Below are 26478 nucleotides of genomic sequence, written 5' to 3'. Positions count from 1 at the left end.
AGCAATAAGATTAGGTCAACACATAATCGCTAAAGCACCATAGCAGATACTTACATGGCTCATAAGTAAGTACCACAGCAGATAATATGCAGCACCAGCTAAAGCACTTTCAGCAAAAACACCAGCAGTCTTCTTCAACTCCGAAATGAGAGGAAAAAAGCGCACAAACCTAGGAATATATTGGAAGAGAATAATATGTTGCAATGCCTCTTTTGTGGTAAGTACTTCTGCCCCTTCTCTATTAAGAAATATCCAAACCACGAACTGCAGATAATAAATTTGATCAAAAGGATTGCAGTAAGCCATAATAAAAGTTGATACAGAGAGAAAAAAAATAGCCACACGTTAAGAGCAGAAAACAATTTCTTTTTTTTTAAGGACAAATCCCATTCAAATCGATCACTATCTAAGAATAAAATCAATTATATTAAATAAGTTAAATTTTAAATTTAATTATCGATCTTCTAATTATTAAATTAGTTAAATTAAGAGTTTCGTTTTAAAGATTTTAACCTTACTTTAAGATATTTATTACCACTTAAATAAACCGTTGGAGGCAAGGAGAAAACCTTGGTATGTGTGATTTTTTAAACCTGGTTTAATTCTGATTATACCATATAGATTTTTGAAATGTGTACAAAGGGCTTCAAAGTAATTGAATCTAATCATCTAGATATTACAGAAAGCATGAAAGTTGTTAGTAAAGCACAGAAATAAAACATGGTTTTCAAACCTGTGGTAGAGGAAGCACAGAAAGAAGATCGACAATGAAATAACGGCTTAAATATCTTGAAGCAATGAGTGCAGGATCTATCACAAGTTCACCTCGTCCAAAAACTCTTGAAGATGGTGCAATATAAGCTGTTCGAAACTGTAACCCCATGCGAATAAGGTAAAAGGAATCAATTACTGTCCTCAGGGTCGTCACTGTGACTGCTAAGTCGATATCCATGCCAAGGCAACGTGCATCTTTATTGAAGACAGGAAGATAGAAGAACAAAGGATCCATAGATACTCCAAGAATACATGATATGACAAAAAGCCTATTCCATAGGAGGAGGGATCTGTCTTGAGGGTCATAAATTTTCTTCTCAGAAACTTTAAGATCCTCTGGGAACACAGCTTTGGCTACTCCTGTTCTTAATGTTTGACCAAATTTTACTAGCTCATTTGGCCCACTTGTAAATCCTATTCTGAAAGATTTTGATGCCGCCTTCTTTCTATGGCCAGCGAGGGGAATGCCCTCTATATTAAATCCACATTTATTCATTCCACCCATATCAGAAGACCTTGATAATGGTGAATCCAAATCATCTAACCTGTAGGTGCCAAAGTAGGCCAAAATTAGATGCTTACTTCATCCTTTCACAAAAAATAAAAGAAAAGCACAAGGGAGGGAGAGACAGATAAGGGAAACCATGCAACATAAAAACATGAAATTGTTCTTTACTAGCATTACTATTCAATCGGAAGAAAGAAAAATAGCAGTTTAGTCCTAAGCTAAAAGACAACAATACTCCATCAACCAACTATTTGAAATGGGTTTACTGATTAATGTTCATGAATTTCAATCTTCAGTGAAATTATTTCTCAAGATAAGAATGTGTGTGAGTATCTTCGAAATTGTAAATTTACAATCCATACCTTACGAACGTTTCCTTCTGGCCACCAATGTACTGTGTCTTGTTTCTCAGATCGAACATTATGTAAAATCAACTACATAGATGCCTATCTAAAAAACAAAAGTCACAAAAAAGCTTAAAATGAAAATCCTGTCTGGAATGCAGAAACAACAGAAGCTAATAAACTGCCTGCACCTTCTTAAAGAAAGGAAAAGAAATGAGATGCTGCAATTCGAACAATAAACATAGCAGCACTCCAGGTGTTCCACAAAGTATAAAACTCCGGGATTCCCAAACGTAGCCAAGCAATCAAAGATTTTATCCAAAAGGATATTCAACAGATATAAAAGGCATGACAGTATTAAAAGAAATTTAGCGAGCAGTAAGTTAGTCCAAATCATCAGCAACAGCACCATCATTGTTTGTTTACTCTTTCTAGTAATCAAGAACCGGACATGCAATTATGCTAGCTCTACTTCCAGTTTCCCCATATCAAGCATCCATAGTAACAAATTTCTAATCAGTTTATGTAAATTGGAATTCTAGGCATCCAAACTTACATGATTATGTAACTTAAAAGCACCATGAATGCGTAAAAAATGGTATATATTATTAAGTAAAGGTAGATCGTATTAAAAAATGTGTCAACTTAAAGGATTGGTTCGTCCTTGGGACTAATCTCCGATTCGGACGTTTAGCAGTGCTTAGGAATTGACTTCGTAATCTTAAGTAAACTATAATATATTTCTTATGATCTATCTTGCCTCTTGATCAATCATTGGTTCGGGTTCAAGTATGATTTCTGGTGGCTCAAGTGAAGGTTCAATCCTAATAGGTGTGGTTTTAGATGGCTAAAATGAATGTTCAGTCTCATCAATTAGGTGTGTGATGACGGATTCCTGACTTGGAAAGGGAAGAGAAATTGCTAATGATATTGTAGGGTTCGAATGTGACTTTTCACTTGTTTTCTACCCCTGAAGAGAAGTATTGGGATAATGAGTTTATCCTTAAAAAAAGAGATATCCAGTCACATAAAAATTGTGCGTAGAAGGATAATAGCATTTGTATTCATGTTAGGTTGGTGAGTACCCTATTAATAAATATTTTAATACCTTAGGTTGAAGCTTATGGTGATGGGGATTACAATTATGGACATAGGAAATGCACCCTAATCCTTTTTATGGGAGAGAGTTTTGTATTTGAACATAAGGGTAATTGGTTAAGAGATAATTTAGAGTGATTCAAAATTGTTGGATTTTTGAAAGTAATCGACAATTAGAAAATTTTATAAAAATGACTGTTTCAAAACAGTGACTATTATTTTTTTTAACGATACCATTTTGTATGGGAGGTGTATAGTCACAAGGACTTTGAAGAAAGATATCATTAGTTATTCAATAAGGTCATGTGGCAAATACTCATGTCTATTGTCACTTTGAAAAATATGGATGAGTATTTGAAAGACATTTAAGATCATTTTAAGAAATGTTTTGATAATAGTGCTGACTTTGAATTTTTGCTCCGTCAAATAAACCCAATATACTTAGATGTGACTATCGATGAATGGGATAAACAATCGATGAACATTTAAGTTTGATGCTTCTATTGGATCTCATATATCACATCTAAATTAGAGAATTTTTAAAAAGAGGTTTTAGTGGGTAATTTACTCCTCAAGTGAGATTCACTTGCTGAGTAATAATATGGGTCGTCCAATTCTTTAACTCTGTCAGTCACCCTCCCCAAAGATTGGTCCTAAAACATACAATAAAAAGGAAATAAAGTCATTACACAGTTCATATCCTTGGCTACCCTACTAAACAACAAAACCATGCACTTTAAATTTTTGACATGCCAAATTGAGTTCAATTTAACGTTTGACAAGGAAATTCTCCCTTTTCCTACAACCGAGAATGTTTCACCATTTGCCCCTCGCACTTTCAAACTTCCATCACGCTAGTTATGGTCTACCATTCTCTCCATAAACTTTGTCATATGATCAAATGTTGTTGTATCCACTATCTAACAATTTGCATCAAGTTTTCCAGATGAACAATTACTTATATGAGTTATAAGGGTCGTGGGATTCGGAGAAGTCGAGCTCTTTTATTCGAGTATTTTTGTCTGATTTCAAAGTTGGTGAAGTGGAGTGGCCTGTTTAGAAGACCAGTTCAAGGGTTAGCTTTTTTGGGTTTGATGGTGTTTTATCCTTGTCTGACACGTAAAAGTTTGTTGTACTCTAGATTGTCCTAGGATAATGGGATTCTATTTGATATTTCTAGGAGCTATGGAGATGTCTAGCAATTCTTGGAATTATAGCGGCATTTATGAAATTCTAAGAGCTACGAGGGTGTTCCTGTTATACTCTGGAGTTGTGGGGTGTATTTGATATGTTTAGAACTGTAGGATGTATGTGATACCCCTAGGCGAATCTCACATCGACAAAGCACAGGAGAGATGTTGGGTCTGTATGTGCTCTGTCTTTGGATCCCACATTGGTTAGTGGTGAGAGAATTGAATTGGTTAAATAGCCTGTGAGCTCTTTAACTGTTAAGACGCGTTTTGGGTTGCAAAGCCCAGAAGCAAACCCATGATGGACTGTGTGTCCAAAGTGGATAATATCTTAACAGTGGGTCGGGTTATGTGACCTGGGGTGTTACAAATGGTATCAGAGCAACTCCGCGTGTCCTCTTGAACGATGGTGGGGTAAACCTCAGCGAGGACGCTGAGTCCCGTAAGGGGGGGTGTATGTGATACCCCTAGGCGAATCCCACATCGACAAAGCACGGGAGAGATGCTGGGTCTGTGTGTGCTCTGTCTTTGGATCCCACATTGGTTAGTGGTGGGAGAATTGAATTGGTTAAATAGTTTGTGAGCTCCTTAACTGTTAAGACGCGTTCTTGGGCCAAGCCCTGACCAGGCCTCTGAGTCCAAGGAACAAAACCCCGAAAAGGCTGGGCCGTAAGGGGACAATATCTTGGCAGTTGAGTGAGGGCCCACTCGTTTCCCTGCAAGACGCGTTTTGGGTTGCAAAGCCCAGAAGCAAACTCATGATGGACTGTGTGTCCAAAGTAGACAATATCTTAACAGTGGGTCAGATTATTGGACCTGGGGTGTTACAATGTATCTGGTAGTTTCAAGAGATGTAAGGGTGTATTTGATATTTTCTTTATGGAAGTTTTAGATAGCAACATATGTGAAGAAGATAGACTGACAATTTCTCAATTCGATCTTTAAGTTTCAGGCAACAACAACGTAGATAGGTAGCTTCTAAGAGTTATATCTGGTATAGGTTTTTTGGTATGTTTTCGACAAGGCCTCAGTCAAATGTCATAGATTTGTAGTAAATTGACAATTTCTAAGAGAGATCTTGTTTTCGGATAAATTCTATAATCTGAAATGCTTTTCCAATAGATTTCCGAAAATGTCTTAGCCAAACGTCATAGATCAGTTGCGGATCGACACTATCAAGAGGTTTTCAATGTTAGATTGATACTCAATAAAGGTTTCTCGGGTGAGATTTTGACAAGATTATGATTAGTTTTGTCTAGGTTACGAGGACAAAGAGAACTTGTGTCTTAATAGCATGAAACAGTGGTTTTGTTGGAGATTAAAGAGTGGCACATATAATAAAAATGAGTAGTATGTAAATGTGGTTGATTGAATCTTAACACAAACTAATTGATTTTGTGGAATACGAATTTCAATTTCTTCATTTATAAACCTAATATATTTTCGATGTATTTTAAGAATTTATTTCACACTTTTTCATTATTCAGAAGGGAAATCTATACAAAGAACTCAGCACATAAAACAAGCAAGAATTTGTATCAATAGGAGATGGTATAGAGAAAGGAAAACACAATAAAAAAGCGATCAATACAATCCCAGAAGAAGATTCTCCGGTGAACTAAATCAATGTTTACGTTGACAAGCTCTAAAATTTTCCAAAATGACATCTAAATTCCATCTTCTGTACCAAAATAATTACAACCAAACTCAGCTAATATCTTTGATATGTTTGCATAATTTAATTCATTCAAATTCCTATACAAAAATTTCGATCTAACAAAACATAATTCAAGCAAAACAAATTGGCCCAATTCTATATATCAAACAAATCAATAACCAAATGAAACAGTCTAAAAGGTTCATCATTTGAACAACAATGGCGTATGAAAAATATGAAGTGAATTCATGCAGAACGTAGATAACATAATTAAAAAAATATATGTAAAGATTAAAAATACAGCATTGAGTGAAAAGGGAATGAAGAAATTTCTTTTTTTTTTTTAACGAAAAGGAAGAACTTACCATGAAAAATGTTGAGATTTGATTGAAAATAATAATGGATAGACAGAGGTTTGAGGATGACAAAGATAGAAAGAAAAGGAGGAGAAACGAACAGTGAGAAGGAATTTTTTCTTTCTTTGACCGTTATTTCAGGTATATGAAAGTTTAGTTGTGTCCAATTATGGAGCCAACCCACAAGATATTAAAACGAATAATGTAATTAAGAGGTTTTTTTTTTTTCTATTTTATGATTCGTAAAAACTTTTTGGCAAAGTAGAATTAAGAAAGAATAATTAATTAAATTAACCAGTGTTTTTAAAAGGTAGAAAATAACCAATGTGATTGTAATCAATCAACTTTATTACTTTCAAAATCGAACTAGTTAATTGGATACCTAGATTATATGATATCATGTGATTGAATAATTTTAAATTAAGAATAAAATAACACTCAATTGCTAAAAATAGTAACAAGGTGAAAAAGAATCGAATACCTTAATTCTCATCTTTGTTCCTGCAAAGGAAATCTTTTCTCGTTATGTCTCTATCACCAATATCAAGATTATAGGGAATCCATGTCCCCTCCCCATAGGAAAATTGTTTTCCACTTTCTCTCCTCTCATGTAAAATTTCTCTCTACTTTTCCCACTTTATCCCTATAAGGAAAATTTCTCTCCTTTTTTTACCCCCCATCCACACTAAACATATAATAAGAAATTTATTTATGTATTAAGGTATATCTGTAATAATATAATACTTTTAAAGGTATTTTAACACATAAGAATTTACAAAACAAATAAAAGATGAGACAAACCGAGGAAGGATTGGGCTAAAGAATGAATAAATTAGAGATATATTTATTTTTATTTTTATCTCATTATTGATTATGAAAATTTTAGTCATCTTCATCTCTGTCTCTGTTTATATCGGAGAATCGTCTCCCATTTGGGGAAGAACAAACCAAAGATCCGATTTGAACTGCCATCTCTACTGGCCCTCAAGAGGATTTTATGATTTATCTTAATAATAATAAGAGTTAAAAAGTACAACTTGAGCTGAAAGTTACTGTGGCATTTCGGCTTGCTAGCAAATGCGCTGCAGATGAGTTATTTCAATGGCTGCCTTCGGCGATAAGAACATCACAATACCAGTATCAAGAATGACCCTGACTTTGACAATCTCAATATATTACTAGCATCTATCAATGACCATTTATAGCATGGCAAGTGGTTGGCCGTTGGTTTGAAAAAAAATGGTGAACTTTAACAGCAGCTAGATTTTGTTAGAGAAATTATAATAAATAGTCAAAATTAAGGGGATTTAAGTGAAATTATTCAAAATAATAAGGGTTAAGCAAAAATGTCTAACTTTTGTAAAATAACGAAACTGCCTCTGTATATAAACAAGAAATTCCTACGGTAATTTTTCACTGTACAAATTCAAAGAAAATCATCCTTTCCACGGTGAAAAAAAATTTCATCGATTTTCATATTTTTGGATAACTAAAAATGACAAATAAGGATAGTACATCATTCCACATCTTGTTTGAATCAATTTATTATTAGGATTATTGAGATTTGAGGGAGATTTTGAGGTTTGAATGTTTAGGGTTTCGATTTTAAACAATGCATAAAATATTTTGATTCTTATTTATTTTGCTTGAATTTCTTGAGGGGTTTTGTGTTATTGGATGTGTAGATTTGATTTGTGTTGAAATTAGAGGCTGAAATGACGATTTTTGGTCGGAAAATATATTAGATCTACCGACGCTGCATAATCTCCCACGGGCACCAGTGGGCTGGGAGAAAAATTTAACATTTTCAAAATTTTAGGGAGAGGGGGAACAGGGGGAGATTCACAGGGGTCCGTGTGAAATTTTACACTGAACCGTAGGGCAGTCCGTGAAAACCGTGGGTTGGATGGAAATTAACTTTTTTAAAACTATAAGATTTATATGAGACAGACTTTGAACAGTCATAACTTTTTATCTATGAGGAGTTACGGGGCCTGTAATATATCAACGCGAAGCTCGTTTCGAGTTCTATAACAATAACCAGCTTTGCCGGTTACACTGGATTTGGAGGCCAAAATAAACGGTTTCAATGTGTATTATGCAGTTTTTTTGTTTTATCAAATTTAGGATTTTTGGTTTTTATGATTTTGAGTTTGTTTGTGACCGGGCTAAACTTTTTTGATATATAATTTTCAAATTTGATATTTGTAATTACGGTGTGTTTTTTTAGACATGTTTTACGATGTAATTACGAAATTTTTGATCGATTTTTTTGTTTTCTCGTTCATAAGCTATTTGAACATGTAGTTTTTGAAATTCAGATCTGTTTTTTAGATTTTTGAGTAATTTTTTTATTATTAACATTCTAGGATATTTCAATATATCTATTTATTCATAACATATTATTTTTAATGTGGTTTTCACAAATTAATTTTTTTCAATTTGAATTTAGAAATACGAATTTCTTCTTTCCTAACAAACTCGTAGTAATTGATATTAAATAAAAATGAGAGTGAAAGTAAGTATTTAAGTGATATAAGAAATGTATATAATGAGAATATGAGTAGTAGAGTTTATATAAATATGATGAAGAGTAATTTTGGTATTTTAAAAAAATTAGGAAATTTTTGCTTAGGAATAAGAAATTTAGATATTTTTGTTTAGAAATAGTAAAATTGAGTATTTTTACTTAATGAAAGGGTAATTTGACCGTGTATTATAATTTCCCATTTTTTTAATGCCGGCACTGTTTCCATAGCACAGGAGGAACCCTCATCAGTGCACAACAGTTTTCTGTGCTTAAATTTCTCTTATTATACACTTTTTGACTACATATTTAAATACACAAATAATATATTATTATATAATTTAATAATTTTAAATTAAAAATAAAGTAATAACTAAATGTATCCGTTTCTTACTTCTTCAAAATAAAAGGGCTAAGACTGATTCGAGTGTTTTTCTGTTACAACAAATATTTTCTGTCACATTTCTTCAAATATGTTACGAATAGGGCTCTAAAAATCTCCGAATATCTCTACATTAAAATTTAATCAAATCCAGAAATGAAGTTTCATTCAGCCAAATAAAAGAAAATCCAAAGAGTTAAACCCATAGACAAACAATAATAATTCACTGGCATTGACCAAAAAGGAATACAATTCAAAGGTCTTACTTCTTCAAGAACTAAAAGTACACCAATCTAAATCCATCCAATCCAGAATGGAACTGCAGCCATGGCCAAGGCTCTTAAACCCACTAAACCCTTGTGCCAAATGACAGGACCTGCAGATTCTGAGGATGCGTTTGCAGCAACTGAAGGTGATTTTGACGATGGTGGTGAAGGCAAAGGGTGGACCAAAACAGAAACTTTCATGCCACTAAAGCACTGACCATTGCCACAAATGAAGTAATACCTCTGAGCTTTGTCAAGAGTTATGAAATCTTTACCACTGCTCCAATTGCCTAGTGCCCCTTCTGTTGTGCAGTTATCATACCCACTTTGGTTCACCATAAACACATTGTATTGAGTCTTCTGGTACCTAAATGCTGTTGCAAAAACAAAAAAATTTAACCAGCTGCTCGAAGATATGGTAATTTAGCTAGGATTCTTTTCATTTTTTTTCTTTTATCTAATTGAAGTGTGGGAATATTCGCCTTTAGAATTTTAATTTTTCCTTGAGATCTACTATAAATTAAAGTTCTAACTAAATGGCCAATTCACTGTATAAAAATCAAATTTTTGAACAAGTTTTATCTCAGAAAGAGAGAAAAGGCAAATGGGATTGGGATATTTCTACCAAAAACAGAGAATTTAAGAAGATCCAACACAAAACACGTACAAATATCATCCATCTGTTTCTTTTTTTCTCCAGTAAAGTAAAAAAAAAAAAAAAACAGGCAGAGACGAAAAAAAAGGAACATGGAACAGATCCAATGAAACAAAAGCCAAAAAGAGAGAGAGAGAGAGTACAGATGAGATCGTTGACATAGAAGGTGTGGTTATTAGCCCAGTTGGTGTAGTTGATACCGGGGTTCCAGCCTTTGTTGGCGCCAACAATGTGGTCAGTGGCGGAGGTGTGAGCGAAGAAGAAGAAGATGAAGATGAAGGAGAAGAAGAAGAAGGAGGAGGTGAACCGGATGAGCTGAAGTGAGGTGGACATGGCGGTGGTTCACAGGTCGCTTTGTGGTTGGTGATTTTAGCTCCCTTTCTTGGATACCGAAAAAATCAAGTGTCTAGACTCAGAGCTGGACCAAAGCTCAACTAAAGTAATTCACATTCACATAATCGCGCGTTCTGTTCTCCGCTAATTAGTAATTTTCGAAGTTATCTTATTATTATAATTTGTGCTCTCACAAGTTTAGGAAATTCACTATTACACCCCGAAACTATTAACGAATTTTCTAGTTTGATACATAATCTAAATTTATTTTTTGTTCTCAAAAAATAAGAGATATGATCAATTTCATAAAACTAAATTTCTTTGAAATATGATTAAATCTTCTCAAACTTCTTTTAGCTACCATCTTGAAACTTTTGTAAAATTATAGATGAAAAAAGTAATATTATATATATATATACAAATTTTTTCATACACAAATAAATATATATAATTTATTATCATATAATTAAATATTATTTTATCTTTATTTCAAAATTATTAAATAATAATATAATCATATAATAATAAATTATATATTACATATTTATATACAAAAAAAATATGTATATATAATTTTATTAATTTAATTATTAGATCAATTAGATATTATTACAAAGTAAGTGGTAGTAGGAAAAACTCTCCTAAAAATGTACAAACTATATGGAGAGGTGGTCCTACAAGGGATTGCAATCAACACAAAGCTATAATTTACCTTAAAGTATGCATGGGACCAACTCATTTAAATTTAGATTTTAGATCAGGACAAGGGCATATTTAAGTTTTACATTTTTGTTATAATATATTAATAATTAATTGCAAAAAGGGTTTATATTTATAAGTCTTAAAAGATTATTTTTAGAATTTAAAATTGTTCCTGCTCCTATATATTGATAGGGTCAAATAGCATCGTGTTATTTGTATATTCAATTAGATACTAAAAAATCTGTACATTTATCATTGACCTTGAGAGTGGGGTATCCTTATTTATTCCTTTCCCTTTCCATAGTGTCAAGGGCTGTACTGTGAAAGCATCCAAATGAAACGAGGCTACACCTACTCAAAAGAAAATTTAAAAAAAATGTATGACAAAGACACTCCCATGTGTCTTGGATATGAACAAACATGGTAAAATCTCAACCTTTTGAACTTTAGGACCCTAGATTTCATATACCTAGATGACTTTGAGCCATAGCCTAATTTGGGACGCAAGTTCAATTTAGATTCAATTTGTTTCATTGAAAATGATTGTATCTTAAGAAAATATATCTAGATTAGAGAATATATGAAAATGTTCTCTAATGAATCACTATTGATCTATTATACTAAAATTGCATTCAAACTTTTACCATCATGGTAACAATCACCAATATTCATTGGTTAAATCAAATGTATCAAACTGACTCTTTAGCAAACCAAACTTAAATAGTTCAAAAGAATTGGCACATGCATAATCAGCTTGCAACAAACTTTGCTAAATGAATGTGGTGAGGTTTGCAGCCCTAAAATCCAACGTACAAAAATACAAGCAAGCTGATTAAACTAGCAAATGAAGCTTGAATGTCATTAGAAGCTGAGTTTGTTGCAAGCTGATAATGCATGGTAATGTACATCCTTTTTTTATTTTTTTGGATAACTGAGGACCCCGCCCGTATTTGTTGGATGGGTAAACTCAGGGCACAATGACTGGACCCACAACCATTGTACCAAGTAAGTCAAGGTTTCATAAATATGATAGAAGCTCAAACCCAAGATTTTTACTTTAGAAGTTCTAACACTCCATCAGTTTTGCTTACCCTTAGGGTCTATAGTAATGTACATCATGGCAACTAATAGTGTGGCTGACTTTCATATTAATAATCCAAATTTACTTACAGCAGTAGCATTAGTTGCATCCTTTGGACCCGATTGCATGCTACATTGCAGATGGAAGTACTTGATAAGGGAACTGCAATGGAATGACTAAGTAAAATGTCTTTTGATGAATTTTTTTTCCTTTGATTCCTTCATGAGCTCTGCTTTTAGTATGTCTCCTTTGGTATCTATCTGAAATCAGCCAAGAAGAGAATGTTTAATTTAAGCCTTGAAAATATAAATTAGGAAAGAAAGAAAGAAATCGTAGTGAGCTATGGAAGGTGAAAAAAGAAGAAGAGAGTAAGCTTCTGCTGTAAAGGTATAATCTCTCATCAAGACAGATAAGTGCCATCAAGTGCTTCAATAGTTAGTTATATTCAACTAACAATATCAACCACAAAAATCTTTCAACATTTACAATAATACAGCATCAAACATAACAGTCTTAATCCTTACATTCACTTCTCACGTTAAGCACAATTTAATATCGGTTATCGTAACTAGGGTTGCAATCGAACTTAAATGAGTAGTCGTGAGCTCAAGCTCAGCTTTGATTGGACAAATGCCAAGCTCAAGCTTGAGCTTGGCTTGATTGGACATATGCCAAGCTCAAGCTTGAGCTCAGCCCAAGTATAACTCCCCAGTTGATCGAGCTAGGCTCAATAATAATCAAGCCAAACCACAAGTAGCTCACGAGCAACTAAGCTTAACTCGTTTGCGGCCCAAATTGTAGCTACTGAAAACATAGAATATTTGCAAACATGCAGCAATATGTATGTGTGGAAAATTATGGTAGAGAATTTTTTGTTGCACTGCTTTAACAAATAAAGGTACAAGTTTTAAATAGTGGAGAGGGTTCCACTATTTCGGGAAACAAATAATCAGGATCAACATTTTAAGAAATAAAATGGCAAACAAATTTATTTGCTGTAAATCTCTTAGAAATCAGCAAAATTAAAATTGAATATTTTCAGGAAAAATCAAAACAGATGTGATAATGGCAAGTTACAGAACACCAAAAGCATGCAGTGTTGTAAGCAACAGATAATTTCATTTCATTCCAAATTATAAGCCCAATCATTAGAAAGTGAAAATGCTAAACCTTACTTCAACATTGCGAGATAAAAGAAGTACCTCAGTAAGCTCTAACAAAACCAGTCCTACCAACAGCTAGCATTGAGATTTTGAGTTGTTTGATCAAGAACTCATAATTGTGAGAACTCAGATAATAAAAGTCTTGGGCTTTTGCAAAAGGTTGAATGACACCATATAAATCAAATAAGTATATACCAGAATGATATGGCAAAATTTGTTGCAGCAGAGTAACCCACATATTTGAGTTGGGTGGTAGAGAAAATTCCATGAACAGTTGTATGTGTAAAGGTAAACTTGCCTTATTTAGAATTTACAAAATTTCACCCTATGATAGGTAACATGAACAAGTTAGGCCAAGCTCCAAGATCTCTCAGCTAGCAGCAGCTTCTTCACTTAATCAAACACCAAGCACAGTCATTGACAGGGCATCATCAAGTCATTAAAAACTAAATATCTTAACTGCCACAAGGAGTCTTCCACTCAGAGTGTTTTATCAGACACCTGAACCACTTTCTTCCCCTTGCTTGATTGTTTTCTGCCTTTTCTTTTACATTGCCCTTTATTGCCTTTTTGAAGACTTGCCTGCTTATCTCTCTTACCCTTTCTTTCCTGTTGTTCTCGCTTACCCTTATTACCATCCACTGGTTCCTTCAAGAGCTTTTTGAGCTTTGGATCATCTGAGAAACCGTCTGATGTCATCTCAGCATAGAATTCCCGGGCCTTTATTAACAGCCCACAAGATGCTAGCCCTTCTACCAACACTGTGTAATGAGTAGAAGTTGGAATAACTTCATGTTGCTTCATTTCCACCCATATTTTTAATGCATTCTCAGGTTGCTCTAATTTGAAGAACTTGCCAAGAATTAGGAGAAAGGTATCCCCACTAGGACCTAAACCAGCTGTTCTCATTCGCTGAAGAATTTCCAGTGTTTCATCAAAACCGACCCCCTTAAGAAATGCATGATATGTCTCAATAGTTGGGCTAAGATTCTCTTCAATCATAATAGCCAACATGTTTCTAGCTTCCTCTACCTTTTCTGCTTCACAGAGGGGAAGTATCATCGAGTTGTAAGTGGCAGAATCTGGCTGCAGCGACATTGCTTTCATTTTCTCTAGCAACTTCAAAGCTTCATCAAAGCAATTTTCTTGTGTCAGTACATAGATCAGAGAGTTGTAAACTTCACAGCTAGGGATCCAATCCCTTTTCTTCATTTCATCATAGAGTCTCAGTGAATCAAAAAGATTCCCAACTTTTGATAAGCAAGAAATCATGTGGGAATACGAAGTTGCATTTGGTGTGATGCAGTACTTTGACATTTCTCTCCAAATTCTCTTTGCTTCAAATACATCAACATATATATTGCACCATCCATTAAGTATAATGTTAAAACTATCAGTTCCCACTGGGAACAGTTTCTTATTTACAAGCATGAACTCCTCTGCCTCTTCAACATTTCCATGATCAGAAAGAGCTTTCAAAAGAAAGAGGTATGCTTCTTCATCAGGGGATACTCTGAATTTCTCCATGAAGTGGAAAGTCTCAATGGCTTTGCATGGATTGTTTGCCAATGCATATCTAATGAAACAAAAGTCACAAGAGATCCCAAAATGAATATATTTAAAAAAAAAAAAAAAAGGAAGAAGAAGTAAGGAAAGATGCTAAAGAACAAGTTGTGGAATTGTTTTTTCTCTTCATTATTCTTCAAATTAACAGTGCAAAAAAAAAGGGCCTTAATTTACTGCAGTTCCTCATAAAAAATGCAATACTGAAGAAACACGTTATCTCATATTAATATTGAAAAATTTTAGTTTTCTTGCGTTCTGAAAGTGGTATGACTTGATTTTTGGTTTCCATTCCATTCATATTCATTGCTTCATAGACATAAATCCATACTGATATGTGATGCATATTACCGAAAAGAGGCATCAACCACAGTATTCTAAATTTGAAGATCAAAAGAAAAATAAATAACTAAATCCTATGTTCGTGTAAAGACCACCTAGTGTTGCAAGTTTTTAAACGGAGGAAAAAAGCAATGTAGCATGTCGAAATCCTGAAGGCAATCTTTCTCATACAGCTATGCACCTACCTAAGCAATCACTTTGTTTTATCAATTTGAATTTCCAAAACCAGAACATTGGAGAATAAGCAACTTTCAAGCTGAAATGCAAGAAACAAAGATCAATTTGCATACACTCAAATTAGTTTCCTCTAATTTTATTCCTATAACAATAACAATGTGCCGCAGAAGGAAAATTAATTGAACTTAAAGCAACCAAAAGAGGAGTTATAAATCACCTATCAATCAAAACAAGCATCGCCGTTTTCGTGCTGAAGGCAGATTTATACATATCTCGAATCAAACACCAAGCAATGTTGAACTTCTTATTACTCCCCAAAACCCAAACCATCAATTCACAAACTTTTTCATCAGCACAAACCCACTTCACTCCCCACTTGAACGCCAAATAAGCCAGTCTCCACTCTTCCTTCAACGCCCAAATTACTGAACAAACCAAATCCGCATTGGCCTTTACACTGGACTCGTCAAGAGCGGCCATGGCCTGAGCATCAGAATCAAAGTGGGCGACCCGTTTGACGGATTCGAGGAGAAGCCGTTGCTGTGCGTGCTTGGTATGGAGTGTGGATGGGTTGAAGGAAAAAGGGTAGGTGATAGTTGGGGTGGAGGAGAAGTGGAGAGTGGAGAAATGAGAGCGTGATGAAAGTGTTTGATGAAATGCTGAACAGAAAGAGAAAGGAAAGAGTGAGAGTGACTGTGGGGTTGAGGTAAAGAGAAAGGGGAGAAAGTGATTACTTCTTCGAAGGGGTCTTGCTAGGATGAAGAGAACCATTGCGAGGAGTTAGGCGAACAACCACTGTGTGGCGTTTTGAAATGGAAGTTGGAATTTGGAAGCCATAGGATTTGAAGGTTTCACAGCAATAAATAATAATATTAAAAAAAATGAAAATTAGTTTTAATATAAAATTTTCTTGCGGTGAGCGTGGATCGAACACGCGGCCTTCAGATCTTCAGTCTGACGCTCTCCCAACTGAGCTATCCCCGCAGATGAACATCTGGGCTAAGATAAAAAGTACAAATTATAGCTAGGGTAATCTATAGTACAAATTGGAAGGCAAAACACTTGCCCCTAATCGGAATACCATAAGCCAGCAACCAAACACTACCTAAACGAAGGGTTTAAGCATGAAAGTACTCCACGGTAGACAATTACCAGACGAGGAAACTGAGCAGGAATTAGATTAAAGAGCAAATTTTGTGGTAGTGAAGGGGCAAAATGGGAAACGAAACAAAAAGTTCCTCCTCCACAAAAGGCCGAGTCGCAGCGGGGACAGCTGGAGGAGGATTTAGGTCAAGAATGGATCATTACCTCTACAGTGGAGAGAAGAAGCACGTGTTTGCCGGCATCGTTATCATCTCTGCAATTTTCGGAGTTCCTTGGTATCTCATGAGTAGAGGTTTCTTCGAAATCCTAGCTGTCAATTTTTTTTTCTTTTGGTTTGTTTTACAGAAGTTTGTGAGTTAGAATCATCTTTTGGAATTATAAAATAAAAAAACGTTTAATTTAGAATGAATTTGCATATATGAATAGATAGATTGGTAGATGGAAAATATCATTTACCAAAAGTTCGGTATCGATAGAATATGTTCCAACTGATAGATTTGTGATGAAGTTCCCCGAAATTTTGAGTGAACTCATGTCTTGTGAGCGATTGGCTTAATACATAATGTAGAATCTGCTTGCATAGAAAAACAACAATAGAGTTGAGTAGAGTTGATTGTATAAATGGTCATGTATGGCCAACAAGAGTTTTTACAAGTCCATGTATGGTTAAAAAGACTTGTTACACCATTTATGGCCTACAAAAGTTTCTACAAGCCAATGCATGGTTAGTATGTCCTATTAGACCATGCATGACTAATAGAAAATTTTTCAAGCCTATGCTGACTAATAAGAAATTTTGTGAAACCATGAATGGTCAACACATCCAATTTGGTCATACTTGACCAATAAGAAATCCTACAGATCTATGCATGAATAAAGACAAGATGATGTATTTTCTAATCAGACTGGCTTGATTATCCTTTGCTATGTTTCATTTCTTTCCTTTGATGTGTTGATCTGTTTTCCTTTCGAATGTTGCAAACTACAAAGAATTTGAATTAAAATATTCGTTGTAATTTCCCTGGGGATTTTCTTATCTTTGTGGTGGATTTGTATATTGTCTGAGTTGAATTTGATTTTAAGACCTCTTGTACATTTGCAAGATATCCAATAAGCTAAACTAGCTAGTTCTCACCTGTGATCATAAACATAATTTACTAATTTCAGACCATTATTATCTATGATTTCCAGGGAAATAACAAAGTGCCTGGTTAGTTATTTAAAAAACATGTGTTGGCCAAAATATGATTTTTAAAATAAATTCACCTAGAACTCATTCAATAGATCATCAATATCTTTTCTCCAGCATATTATCATCAACTTGTATTCTAAAATCTTTGGCATATATAATACAAGCATGTTTCTATATGTGTGCAAATATTCATCATACATAAAAACCAAGCAACACTACTTCCATTGTACAATGTACTGGCTAGTTTTTTGAACTGTGTCCTTGTACCCGTATCTGAAGCCAAAATGTGAAAGCATTCTAAATGATTCAGCTAGCATGTAGTAGCTAGTGTGTCATTTATGCATGCCTGGTATTCATTGTCAATTGGTTGTGGCAAATTTTAAAATTCAAACCTTTTCTCATGTAGATTATTTGTTCTGGTGAAATGTAAACCTTCAGCTTTGAGTATTTGACTTGTTGATTGCAAAAGCTTCTGGTTAGTTATGTTTTTCTGTCCATATTTTCCTACTAACATTGCTCATTCTCACAAATGTGCAGTTGATACTATAAACTTAATCTAAGTTCTGTCTCCTTGCAGGATCAAAGCATCAGTCACACCAAGATTACTTGGAAAGGGCTGACAAGGCTCGGAGTGAACACCTCTCATCAGCTTCATCCTCTTCTAAATGATACTCAAGCATATTATATTGAAGTGGGGAATTTCCTTCAACTGCCTTTTAGATGTTTGGTAGGTGTATAAGCGCTTTATTCTATGGTGCTGATGGTTGACTCATGATTGGTGAACATTAGTGTTAGAATTCCCTTTGTGGGTGAAGTTTTGTTTTAATGTCTTCCTGTTGGGTGGAGATATAAGAAAATTGAAAATTATAGATCTCTGTGGAGTAGATACTTCTAGAGTCGTTTGTTAATCGAATTGCCCTGTTGGTCCAACAAATTGGCTGGCTTATATCTCAACATAATTCAGTGCTATGAATGCTTAGTTCTACCTTTTTTCATTGAGAAATAGTCTTTTTTTTTTTTGGGGGGTAATGTAGTAAAAGACTAAAGTGGAAGAAATGCCTCATTGAGGGGAGGAGAGACGTCTTTCCCATTTTCTAAATTTGATTGACTGTACAAGGTACAAATTAATTAATAAGGGAAATAATAATATTTGCTATGTATAAATTCCTTTTCCTATTGTCTACAGTGGCATGAGTCTTCTGTATTTAAAGAACCATACAAATGCACAAAATATGATGATTCCACAAACTCCCGTAATTACTAGCACCCATTTAAATGCACCAGCATCATCAAAAAATGGTATTGCAAAGTTCATTCCAAATATTCCAGCTACAACCCCAAATATGGCAACAACGAATGTAGCCGTTGTCAGTAGCAGCTCAAATTGGATCAACTGGTTTCGGACATTATCCTACAATACAAAACAGAATTTGTCAACGCTACAATAGATGTTTCCCTTTAACATGTTTCTTCACAAATGATTGGGATGCCACTAGATTCTGGGAATCACTGTGGTCATCGTTAAAGCAATCACTATGTGATGTGCAACCTAAACACACACATCGTCTAACTTTTACTCATAAACTACACATCATTGTCAATAATAAGGAAATATACCAGCTGAATGTTGATGAAGTCCTCGGTGTCATCAATATACTCCTTTAACTAAGACAAAGAATGAAAATGATGATTAGATTGTTTTCCATAATCAGAAATAAGGATCAGATATAAGCAAAACAGTAGATACCGATGTCAACTTGTTGAGGGTGCTATCGATAACAACAAAGTATGCCTCCAGCAACATCTCGAGCTCCTCAACGCTATCAGTATTACTTTCCATACTCCTCATGCTTTCATGCCTGCTCCTCGCAATGCTCAAGCTTTTCTCAAGCCTATGGGAATCAGGGGGAGAAGAAACTGGCGATACAGGAGCCGAAACAGATTGCATCCCGTCATTTGATTTGTATCCCATAAGGGACTGTTCACCATAAAATGATGCCTCCATTCGCCCTTTCTTCTCAGTGAGATACATTTCTGCCATATCTCCATCATCATCCATTAGCTGCTCTATCTCATCTCTAACCTAATTATATGCAATTAACAAGAAAAAAAAATTATTACCCAAGTTAAGTGACAATAAAGAGTGAAAATGTAAAATTCATCATGCAATACCTTCTGTACTCTTCGAGTCAGCGCTACAAGTCTGCTTTTCAGTCGGCGCACACGTTCCAAGTTTAGTGTACTAATTTTTGATGTTAGTTCATCTAGTAATGGATATGCTTCAATTTCCAATTCTGCAGCCTTTGGAAATATCCAATTAAGGATGGATTAAAATGTCCAAGTAATCAACTCTAAAACTACTGAAAGGATAATTTAATAAATTCATCAATGAAGTACAAGGTCAATAAGAAAGTCAAATGTTTATGGGTCAATAACTGCTCTTATGTCTAACTGCAACTTACAGTAGCTATGTATGAATCATAATATTCTGAAGCTTAGATATGTCATCATATTACTCATTTTGTTAAGTTAATTCTTCAAGATTTAAATTAATCATTTTCAGGACATGTTACTCAGATAAAATGTTTTGATAACAGAAGTTCAACTTAAAGATGAAATTACCAATTTTAATGAAGTTTACCACTAATCATTTAACCTAAAGATAACAGAGATTAATGCTCCCTACAACACACCTGAGAATCAAGAAATGTACAAGCAGCTTCCAAAGCAATTTCAAGAGCTCTAAACTCAAAGGGCAAGTAATCAGGCGATGTATTCCCATATACATTGTCAAAATTCCTATTTCGTCTCCTGTTGGGATCATTACTTTCAGACTGCCAGACTTCATTCACTCCAGCTGTTGTCAGCCGTCGTTGTAGCTCCACCACATACTGCAGTACATAGCTATCGAGGGAATTTAAGAGTAGAACCTCATCTGCAGTGATAATACAACGAATCTGCTCTAAATTTACAACAATGGCCTTCTCTCTGCCGAGAATTGTCGAAGGGTAAACAAACAAAGGATCAAGTAGGCGCAGATCACGGGCAGGTAAATCACAACGACGCATCATAGTAAACTTGTCAACCTCCATAATATGGGAATTCCCAGATGTATCAACACAAATCCATGATCTAACACCTTGGCCCCGTTTCTTTAACCCTGAAAAATCCATGCCTTGAAAAGGTTGACGTCCTGCATTAAATGGGCGATAAGAAGGGTCTCCAAGGTTAACACTAGAAGCCGGTTTTGGTGGAAGTAGGCGTTCCTTCAGTTCTGCCATTGATGATGAGCTAAAAAATTGCTACGATACATGAAACAAAAAGTGTTACAACTGCTTCTCTTACTACAACTATACAAAAAATTTCAAATAAATGTGCTGCAGAAAATAGATAAGAAAGCATCTTCCTTCACAAAATCCTCATCCAATACAAGAATTAATGTACATATTTTAGGGCTTTCACTTCAAATCTTCCACAATCATAAAATGGCATAATAATGTTGGTGACATTTACTCTATGCTTAAAAAAGATTTGATTTATGTAAGAAATATACAAAGCCTAGTGATGAATTATCATCCAGATTGGAAAAACGGACTAAGCAAGGATCAGTATGAGCATATGTCATAAAATCAGTATCCAGATCGGCATCATACATAACTAAGCATGGTAAAACTATGTTAATGTGGTAAAAAAGCTTTATAAGCCAATATGGGTACCCCATATCCCAACATAAGATAACACAAAAATAAAAATTAGGTAAGCTCATTTTAGAGACTTTACAAATGAAAGACAAGTGAATTCTTCCTTTATTGAACTTTAGACCATATTTCAGCCTGAGTTCTAACTCAAAGAACAGATGAAAAAAGTGAAGACCCTATCATTACATGCGTTTCATAATCCAATCAAGAATCTTTTAATACCACAATTCCATCTCCCCTACATAATCCCTGAAACTAAAATTAGCTTTAGCCACCTTCACATAAAGCCCATCCATCTACGAAGAAACTCTAAGAAAGAATTTTCCCCACATATTAAGAACAACACAATCCAGCAACAAATTTTGTGCATAAACTAAATTTTTAGTCGGTTCTGAACGAAACTAGTCTCCTCTCATACAGAGTGGAAAAGCTGAAGAACATAAATGATCAATTACCTCTAATGGAAATTCGGCTCCCAAACGATGACGGTCACTCTATTTACGCAAATTAACTGAAGAAAAGAACGATCATCAGATTAGTTTAAGATAAAAAAGGGTCAAAGAAAACAGCTAAAGATCCCCTAAAAATTTAAAAAAAAAAAAAAACAAATAGAATCCAAGATTTGAAACCTGATGAACGAAATCAAGAAAGAAACCCAGTTGAAGTCACGGGCACAAGGGCAGAGGTGGCAGAGAATCCATGTAAAGATTGACCAAAAAAATGGAGAAATGAGGTGCTAACGTGTCAGAAATGAGAGTTCAAAGTTCAAAAAACAGGAAGTACGGGTCCTCAGTTTGCCGAGGTCAGTCCCGAACCTACCTCAACAATCGTACTTCGCTAATTTCCTCACATGTCATCCTCTACCCCCAAAGCACTGGACCGGTAAGGGTACCAAAGACGGTAACGTTTAGAATTGCCCATTAAAAAACATTCTCTCTTTCAGTGTTTCGAAGGCCAAATACCATTTTCTCACCCGAATTTTGATGAATAACTTTCTTACCCTTTAAGTTTAACAAATTCTTTTTTCCATTCATCCATCAAAATGGGATGTTACTTTTAATAGTTAAATAGACTTTTGTCACTTTTGTATAATATATAATAATGTTAATATCACTTATACTCTTAACAATACAGACGAATTATATTTTAACTCTAGTTACTTTATATTTTTCTTTTTTTCTCATTTTTCATTCATTGATTATTAAAAACATCTAATGGGAGTCAATGGATATAAATTTCTTCGGATTCATGTAATAGTAAAACATTTCAAAGTTGATAAAAATAATAAGGATACAACTAAAACAAAGTTTGTTAGTGGCATATCTAGATAAGAACTAAAAAATAATAAATTAATAATACGATGACAATAAAAAAACTCAATCATATAAATGTGAGAACTCAAAGGTTGTTTGGTAACAATACAAGAATAGTGATAACAGGGGATGAATTGTCCCATGAACAATTTTTTTTTATAATTTTTAGTTTCACAGTTATTAACTATGGGTGATAAAAAATATTAGAAAATTTCAAATTTCCATTCACAATCCATTAAAAAAATTAGAAAGTTTAAACCTTTTCTCACCCAATTCTTTAATGGGTTGATTGAGAGTGTACCCAATTGAACAAGTATACTTGAACTTTTCATTCCTATTGTTTGTAAGCTCTAAAAATAATGTTTTTTTTTAAATTATGTATTTTTAAAATCCAAACACAATGACTATTTACTTTCTAATTTATTATTATTTTTTAAATTATGTAATAGTTCATGATTTTGTAAAGAAAGATCATGGAGGGACATTTTGTAAATTAGTTATTTCTGTTGTGGAGTGAATTGCCTTGTCCCATCCAAAGTTTACCTTAAAATTTTTCCACCCCTAGTTAACAAAAATAACATTTTTCACCCAAAATAAAGCTTTAATAACAACTTTCCATCTAAAATTAAACTCTATTAATGAAATAATAATATTAGAGTGTGAAATTACTATTTTATCTTTACTATTTTATTTTTTAAATTATTATATAATTCTAAATTAATAAAAATTAAAAATAATTTTTTAAATATCTAAATTATGTAAAAAATCACATATTTTCTTTTTTTTTTTTACTCTCATTCTTTTTTCATCTCTTTTTATAGATATGAGTGTATTTATTGTATAATCATATATTAGAGGGTAAACTATAATTTTTAAAAATATTATAGGCCTTTAAGAAAATTTTTAAGGAGTTATAAAAAAATTTAAAAAATTAGGGGGTCTTTTAAAAATTATTGACATATCATTTTACCCATTAATAGTTCCAAAAGTGATAGATATACCCCCCAAAGAGTCTAATAAAATATAATAATGTTTTTTAAGAGTTAAATTGTCATATTTAAAATATTTGGGTCTAATAAAAATTCATTATTTTTTTATTTTAAAAATTAATATATACACTATTTTTGTGCTTATATTATTAATTTTTTAACAGGTTAAATTTGAGTGAGAAAATATTATTTATACAAATTAAAAATGGAACAAGTTCTTAGACCAAACTTTGGGTGGGAACATGTCACAAGTCTCTGTTGTGCTTGGCCATTAGTCATTACATAACTGTAAGGGGTGGGACAGGAGGTCGTTGATAATATATTAAAATATAAAGCACCCTGATTAACAGGTAATCAAATAAAATATTAAAATATTAAGTTAGAAAGTTAAATAATTCTTAAAATTGAAACCTTCAAAAACAGAGACTCTTAATTTACATAAATTTGTTTGATGTAATTAATTTTATCTCAATAGAGGCTTTTTGTAAAATTAAAAAAAAAAAAACTTCTACACATATCAAAACATACAATAAAATTATATATATTTATTTTATAATTTAATAATTTTTAATTAAAATAAAATAATATCACGTATATAAATAAATTATATAATAGGATTTCAAAATATAATATTAAGATAGAAAGTTTGTTAATTGTCAAAATTGTAACCTTAAAAAGCGAAAAGTATTTCGACTCAATTATTGAACTGGACAAAAAGGACCATAACAAAAATGGCCCATTACACTATCATTTACATAGTTTAGGTAAGAATATGAACAACAAAGCCATCATCATCTGAGGGTCCATATATACAAAAATGAATGGCCTTTTTACCACAACAACTACAACAATTACTTGAATTAGTGAATTAAATGTAAGGATTAATATGAGATGAGTAGTCTCTAATTCCAGCTCCTTCCCATCCCATCCATTCTTCCCATAAATCCCAGTCTGGATCATTCATCCCCCTCATCGCTTCATCAATCTCTTCATCCTTCTGGGATTCGTTTTCTTCCCTCAAATTGCTCATCACAATCTGCACCAATAAATAACACCAAATATCATATTCAAATCCAAATATTAAATTTAAAATCGCTCGACCATGTGCTCAATCAAACCTGTCTGCACATAGATTTATGTAAAAAAAAAAAAAAAGCGTCAAACTCAGTAGCATCCAAAACCCAAAGACGTACATCGTAAGCTTCATTGATCCGGTGAAATTGCACCCCACAATTGTTTCCTCTACAAACATCAGGATGATACTGGAAACAGCAGAAAACCAAGATTAAAACCCAGAAACTGCAAAATGTTTTTATAGAGAGAAAAAAAAAAAAAAAAAAAGAGAAGAAGTGAATAGAAAGAGGAAGAAAGAAGAAAACCTGTAAAGCCAGTATTCGAAAAGCTTTTTTAACTTCAGATTCAGAGGCACCCGGCTGGATCCTGAGAGTCTTGTATGGATCCACCATCGAAACCGAAGAATAGCAAGAAACCGTCATCCTGTTCACCATGTTCTTCTTCTTCTTCTTCATAGCCTTGTATTGTAATCCATTTGATCTAATCATTCCCCCAGCAGCAGCAGCAAAAGTCGCCATTCAAATTTCTACAATTTTCCTTTACTTTCTCTCTTAAAAACTTTATCAAAAGTAGAATTGAATGATTGAGATTGGAAAAGGTTAAAAAATGAGTGGGGAGATTGCTGGTTGGATTGTGGAAAATGAAGCAATAATGGATAGAGAGGAATATTTGAAGACAAGACAAGCCTATTTATAGGGAAAACTTTTGTTTTGTCATAATTTGTTCAATTATTTTAATTTTGCAAGAGAGTTTGTGCTATGTGCTTATCTCTTTGATTTATCCTAGTCAGATTCAATGAATTTTCTTTTGTCAATTATGGCTTTTTTCTATTTTTAATTATTTTTTAAATTGGAGAGTTTATTTCAGGTATATTCCTTTTCAGATTTTGTTTATTTGTATTTTCACCCCCATCCTCTGTTTTGTTGGGTTGTTTGAAGCTTAATATAAAGTATTAAATAATTGCATTGTAGAAAGTATAAAATATAATTTTATAATAATAAAATTATGTAGATTTATTTTAGATATATAAATATATATATTTACATATATTTTTATATAATTAATAATTTAAAATTTAAAATAACATAATATTATATATATTTACATATAAATAGTGTATATGAGCATGCAATTTATTTGCTCTCCCGGGTGGGCGGAGTAAGAAGGAAGGGAAAGGTGGAGTCCCCTAAAAGCGGTGAGGAGGGCACGTGGTAACTTGTACGGCGGTGAGGGGGCAAAAAGTACATTTATCCGGCGGGCACGGAAGTTTAGAAAAATACTAATATTATTAAGAGGATGTTGGTTTGCGTGCGAAACGCTTCCGTTTTGAGTGAGCGGATAATCAAGAAATTCTCATGGTGGATAACGTGGCGTCCCTTTCTTCACTCGAAATTTAAATCTTGGTTGTCCTTTAATCTAGGACGGGTCTTCGGAGTGGTGATTGATCTGACGGTGGATATTGAATTTCAAAAGTAAATAAACAGATTGGATGATCTTTGTTTCTCGGAAGCGAAACGATTAATTTCGCCTAAAAGGAGCAACCTAGGTTAAATTCTCAGGTATTAAAAAAAAAATACAAATAATATTATATATATAACTAATTATATAAATTTAAATATAAATAATAATATATTATTATATAGTTATATTTTATTTTATTTTTTATTTATAATTATTTAATAATAATGTATTAATTTTATATATTCAAATTTTTATATATAATTTTATTATATTAATATTTGAATGAAAGGTGAAAGTCGAAAGGGTTAAACATCTTGCTAGTGTTTAATAATGAAATTTAGGATTTTTATTTTTCAAATTTAGACATGGGTAAAAAATAATTGGATAAATGTACACATTTTCATAAAAACATTTATAACATTATTATTCACTTGTTAAAAAGAATTATAATGAAAGTGTTAGATTTACATTATCTTATTTAGTTTAAACAAATTTTTTTAATTCTATTTTACAACTAAGTAATATTATA

At 33.3% G+C, this 26478-nt stretch overlaps 5 protein-coding genes and 1 non-coding gene across 8 annotated transcripts; 1 reads left to right on the top strand and 5 right to left on the bottom strand.

The window, feature by feature from the left end:
• Window positions 1-8975: 8975 nt before the first annotated feature.
• On the bottom strand, window positions 8976-10222 carry LOC123218454 (lamin-like protein). The gene is made up of 2 exons (XM_044639914.1): window positions 9901-10222; window positions 8976-9476 (listed from the first exon to the last, which is right to left on the bottom strand). Exons 1-2 carry the CDS (start codon window positions 10088-10090, stop codon window positions 9130-9132), a joined length of 537 nt encoding a protein of 178 aa, XP_044495849.1. The 5' UTR covers window positions 10091-10222; the 3' UTR covers window positions 8976-9129.
• A 1196-nt stretch (window positions 10223-11418) lies between these two features.
• Window positions 11419-15998, bottom strand: LOC123218122 (pentatricopeptide repeat-containing protein At1g80880, mitochondrial). Of its 2 annotated transcripts, none has more exons than XM_044639351.1 (3): window positions 15336-15998; window positions 13076-14612; window positions 11419-12133 (listed from the first exon to the last, which is right to left on the bottom strand). In XM_044639351.1, exons 1-2 carry the CDS (start codon window positions 15887-15889, stop codon window positions 13517-13519), a joined length of 1650 nt encoding a protein of 549 aa, XP_044495286.1. In that variant the 5' UTR covers window positions 15890-15998; the 3' UTR covers window positions 11419-12133; window positions 13076-13516. The 2 variants fall into 2 exon arrangements, with proteins under 2 accessions (XP_044495286.1, XP_044495287.1); XM_044639352.1 differs by having other exon boundaries at window positions 11419-12129.
• A 31-nt stretch (window positions 15999-16029) lies between these two features.
• Window positions 16030-16102, bottom strand: TRNAF-GAA. Its single transcript has one exon. It is a non-coding gene; the product is annotated as a tRNA-Phe (tRNA).
• Window positions 16103-16159: 57 nt separating this feature from the next.
• On the top strand, window positions 16160-18409 carry LOC123218124. Its single transcript, XM_044639355.1, has 2 exons — window positions 16160-16514; window positions 17992-18409. The coding sequence occupies exons 1-2, from the start codon at window positions 16334-16336 to the stop codon at window positions 18081-18083; spliced, it is 273 nt and encodes a 90-aa protein (XP_044495290.1). The 5' UTR covers window positions 16160-16333; the 3' UTR covers window positions 18084-18409.
• Window positions 18410-18461: 52 nt separating this feature from the next.
• LOC123218123 (magnesium transporter MRS2-1-like) lies at window positions 18462-22015 on the bottom strand. 2 transcript variants are annotated; one of them, XM_044639354.1, is made up of 7 exons: window positions 21742-22015; window positions 21568-21623; window positions 20108-20705; window positions 19587-19715; window positions 19162-19497; window positions 19032-19079; window positions 18462-18825 (listed from the first exon to the last, which is right to left on the bottom strand). In XM_044639354.1, the coding sequence occupies exons 3-7, from the start codon at window positions 20693-20695 to the stop codon at window positions 18595-18597; spliced, it is 1332 nt and encodes a 443-aa protein (XP_044495289.1). In that variant the 5' UTR covers window positions 20696-20705; window positions 21568-21623; window positions 21742-22015; the 3' UTR covers window positions 18462-18594. The 2 variants fall into 2 exon arrangements, with proteins under 2 accessions (XP_044495289.1, XP_044495288.1); XM_044639353.1 differs by having other exon boundaries at window positions 20108-20716; window positions 21742-22014.
• Window positions 22016-24084: 2069 nt separating this feature from the next.
• Window positions 24085-25157, bottom strand: LOC123218121 (chaperone protein dnaJ 8, chloroplastic-like). Its single transcript, XM_044639350.1, has 3 exons — window positions 24794-25157; window positions 24608-24676; window positions 24085-24450 (listed from the first exon to the last, which is right to left on the bottom strand). The coding sequence occupies exons 1-3, from the start codon at window positions 25004-25006 to the stop codon at window positions 24283-24285; spliced, it is 450 nt and encodes a 149-aa protein (XP_044495285.1). The 5' UTR covers window positions 25007-25157; the 3' UTR covers window positions 24085-24282.
• Between the last annotated feature and the right edge of the window lie 1321 nt (window positions 25158-26478).

The sequence above is a fragment of the Mangifera indica genome, chromosome 6 (assembly GCF_011075055.1).
Source record: "Mangifera indica cultivar Alphonso chromosome 6, CATAS_Mindica_2.1, whole genome shotgun sequence".
NCBI classification, from domain to species: Eukaryota; Viridiplantae; Streptophyta; class Magnoliopsida; order Sapindales; family Anacardiaceae; genus Mangifera; species Mangifera indica.
Note: the sequence above shows the minus strand (reverse complement) of the source record. Positions and strands in the feature narration are given on the sequence as shown.